This window comes from Myotis brandtii, unplaced genomic scaffold, assembly GCF_000412655.1.
Source record: "Myotis brandtii unplaced genomic scaffold, ASM41265v1 scaffold125, whole genome shotgun sequence".
In the NCBI taxonomy this organism is placed as follows: Eukaryota; Metazoa; Chordata; class Mammalia; order Chiroptera; family Vespertilionidae; genus Myotis; species Myotis brandtii.
In genome coordinates this window covers 16,599,193-16,601,847 of record NW_005354385.1, presented here as the reverse complement: position 1 = coordinate 16,601,847, position 2,655 = coordinate 16,599,193, and the positions used below count along the sequence as shown (strand labels likewise).

The 2,655-nt window shown below is 31.4% G+C and overlaps 1 protein-coding gene across 1 annotated transcript in view; it reads left to right on the top strand.

The window, feature by feature from the left end:
• Nucleotides 1-900: 900 nt before the first annotated feature.
• Nucleotides 901-2,655, top strand: part of SLC38A11 (solute carrier family 38, member 11) — a 37,768-nt gene continuing 36,013 nt past the window's right edge. Inside the window, exons 1-2 of the mRNA XM_014534165.1 lie at nt 901-1,030; nt 1,900-1,965. Coding sequence (XP_014389651.1) covers nt 1,902-1,965 — 64 coding nt within the window. The 5' untranslated portion in view covers nt 901-1,030; nt 1,900-1,901. The remainder of the gene's footprint in view (nt 1,031-1,899; nt 1,966-2,655) is intronic.

Sequence of the window (2,655 nt, the reverse complement as noted above, 5' to 3'; positions counted from 1 at the left end):
TGTAAACAAGAGCCTGGGAGGCTGTGGGAACTCGCAGGGCTCCACCTTCCAGAACTCCGCGGAGTCTCAGAGCTGGTTTTTTAATCGTTACCCTGCTCTGTGTTGTTGGTGGGACTCTCATCGATGTTTCTAACTCTCTATCTCTCTCCCTTCCTCTCTGTAAAAAATCAATAAAATATATTTAAAGAAAAAAAAAGAAAGAAAAGAGCAATAATCACACCCTGTGCATAGCTATGTACCCAATACATTGCATTGTTGTTCACTAGGTTAAATGGCATTCACTAGATTCATCGAGTAAATTGGGGAAAAAATTAACTTTTAATTGTATAATATTCAACTCTAAAATTGAAACTTAAATCTTTAAATTATAAATTTCAAAAATTCTTAGAGTGCTCTCAACCATAATAACTATAAAATAGAGTTACTAGTTGTACTTTATTATAAAACAAATGATCTGAGTCTCATAATCTATTTTTTATGTATGCTCACAGCATTTTTCATTCTCAGTCTTCAGATGTTGAATGCCTATGAAATATTTGATTACCTACATTCCATTGCATAGATGATTGAGCCACATCGTAATAGTCTTTGCATTGGTTAATTAGGAAGTAAAATGAAAAACTAATGCTTGACTCTAGTCTCCGCACCTTCTTCTGTCCAGTTCATTGCATAGATGTGTTAAGTATACTGGTATCTTGATTGAAAAATACATAACTGGAAAAAGTACCATTTCATGAAAAGTAATATATAATGAAAAGAAAGTAAGGCTTGCTATGCTAATTTACTGTAGCATGAAATTAAACTTTTTAAAAAATCTCTTTTTATTTAAGTCAAAAACATGAAAAAACCTTTGTATTAAATATAATCTGACATTTGTTTGTTATTTTTGCCACAGACTTTTCCCTTGTTTTGTTGATAAAAGGAGGGACTCTCTCTGGAACAGACACTTACCAGTCTTTGGTCAATAAAACCTTTGGCTTTCCAGGGTATCTCTTCCTCTCTGTTCTACAGTTTTTGTATCCTTTTATAGGTAAGATGAATGTGAAGATACATATTCTACTTATTTGCATAAACATACTTCTATTTCTGAGTAAAATAGTTTTAATAGTCATTGCTTAGTCATTAAAGAGTACCAGACATTGAAATATATTCCAAATTAAGCATTTACTTCTTTAGCCATTTCTACTTATTTCCTGGTCCTTTTGGTTGGTTTTCTGAGTATTTCATTGACAAAAAATGAGAGTAATTTTCATTAGGTTAGTGCTTGTGCTTCCCTAGTTTGGTGAAAAATAGAATGATCTGGGATTAAAAGTGAATGAGAGGAACAATAGATTTCTTCTAAGGCTGAAATACAATTTGAAAACCTAAGGATTTATGGAAGCCATGTACCATAATGGTGAAAATGTCACCTAGCACTTCTTAAGTAAAATGTTAACATTCAACAATGGCCAAATTGTAATAGTAATACAGAAGCTATTATTTAAACCATTAGTTTCTTAAGTCTCCACCAAAGACTAAGAACATATTTCTCAAAAATCTTACTTTTTAAATGAGGAGATATTTTGGAGCCTTTACAATTTTCTGTTATTAATACTCACTTTGAGCAATACATGTGTTCCTGAAAAATGATTTGGAAACTGAATTTTAATGACAAGTAAGTCACATTTTAAAAGACTCACCATTATTTAAAAATGCTTAAGTGAAAATATTTTTAATACAAATTGATAATCTCCCAAAAATCTATTGTCTAGTTATTTTTAAGTTGTACATGTTGGTAATCAAAATTGATATTTGAAAGTAGTAGGATTATACCAATACTTGTGAAGTAGTAACTGATTATTTTCAAAATATTCAATATGAAAATTGTTGGTGACTGTATTATTTTAATTATGTATTTAGCCATGATAAGTTACAACATAATAACTGGAGACACTTTGAGCAAAGTTTTCCAAAGAATCCCAGGAGGTAAGTAATATATTTATTACATATAGTTAATGTGGTTCATAATAGCTTATAAGTAAAATATCTGCAAGTTCAAGAGCTGGATGACCTCAAATATCTGGCAATATTTATGATCCATTCTGTTTCTAAAGTATTAATCTACCTTTACATACAGTGTAATTCTTATTTAGCTATTTAAAAATGTTATTACTATTATTGCTGTACTCAGAAATATTATCACTATTAAGCTATACCTAGCATAATAGTAAGAATTAACAGTAATATGTACTATAATTAACTAGTAGCCCAGTGCACAAAATTTGTGCACTCGAGGGGGGGGGGGTCCCTCAGTTATTAAACATTTTACAGCACAACACTGACCACATTGGTGGAGGTGGTGGTCTTGTCAGAATGTGTTATATTATGCAGATGAAAATCTATTTAAACAGATTTGATGTAGATATTTTCAAAGATGGAAGAATTGTCCCTGTCAACTATTTTAGTTGATTCATATCTTCAGTAATTGTCATCATTGCAAAGTTTTCAGTCCCCATATGGATTGCTGGATATAATAGGTCATGCGCTGTCCCTGTCCTTTGTAGCCTTTGTTACCTTAAGGACTCTAGTTTTCCATTTATATATTTAAGTACCAACCTTACTGGCTTAAAAATGTAAGCTTTTAACACTGCTCTCTCTGTTCCGTATCCTTCCGAT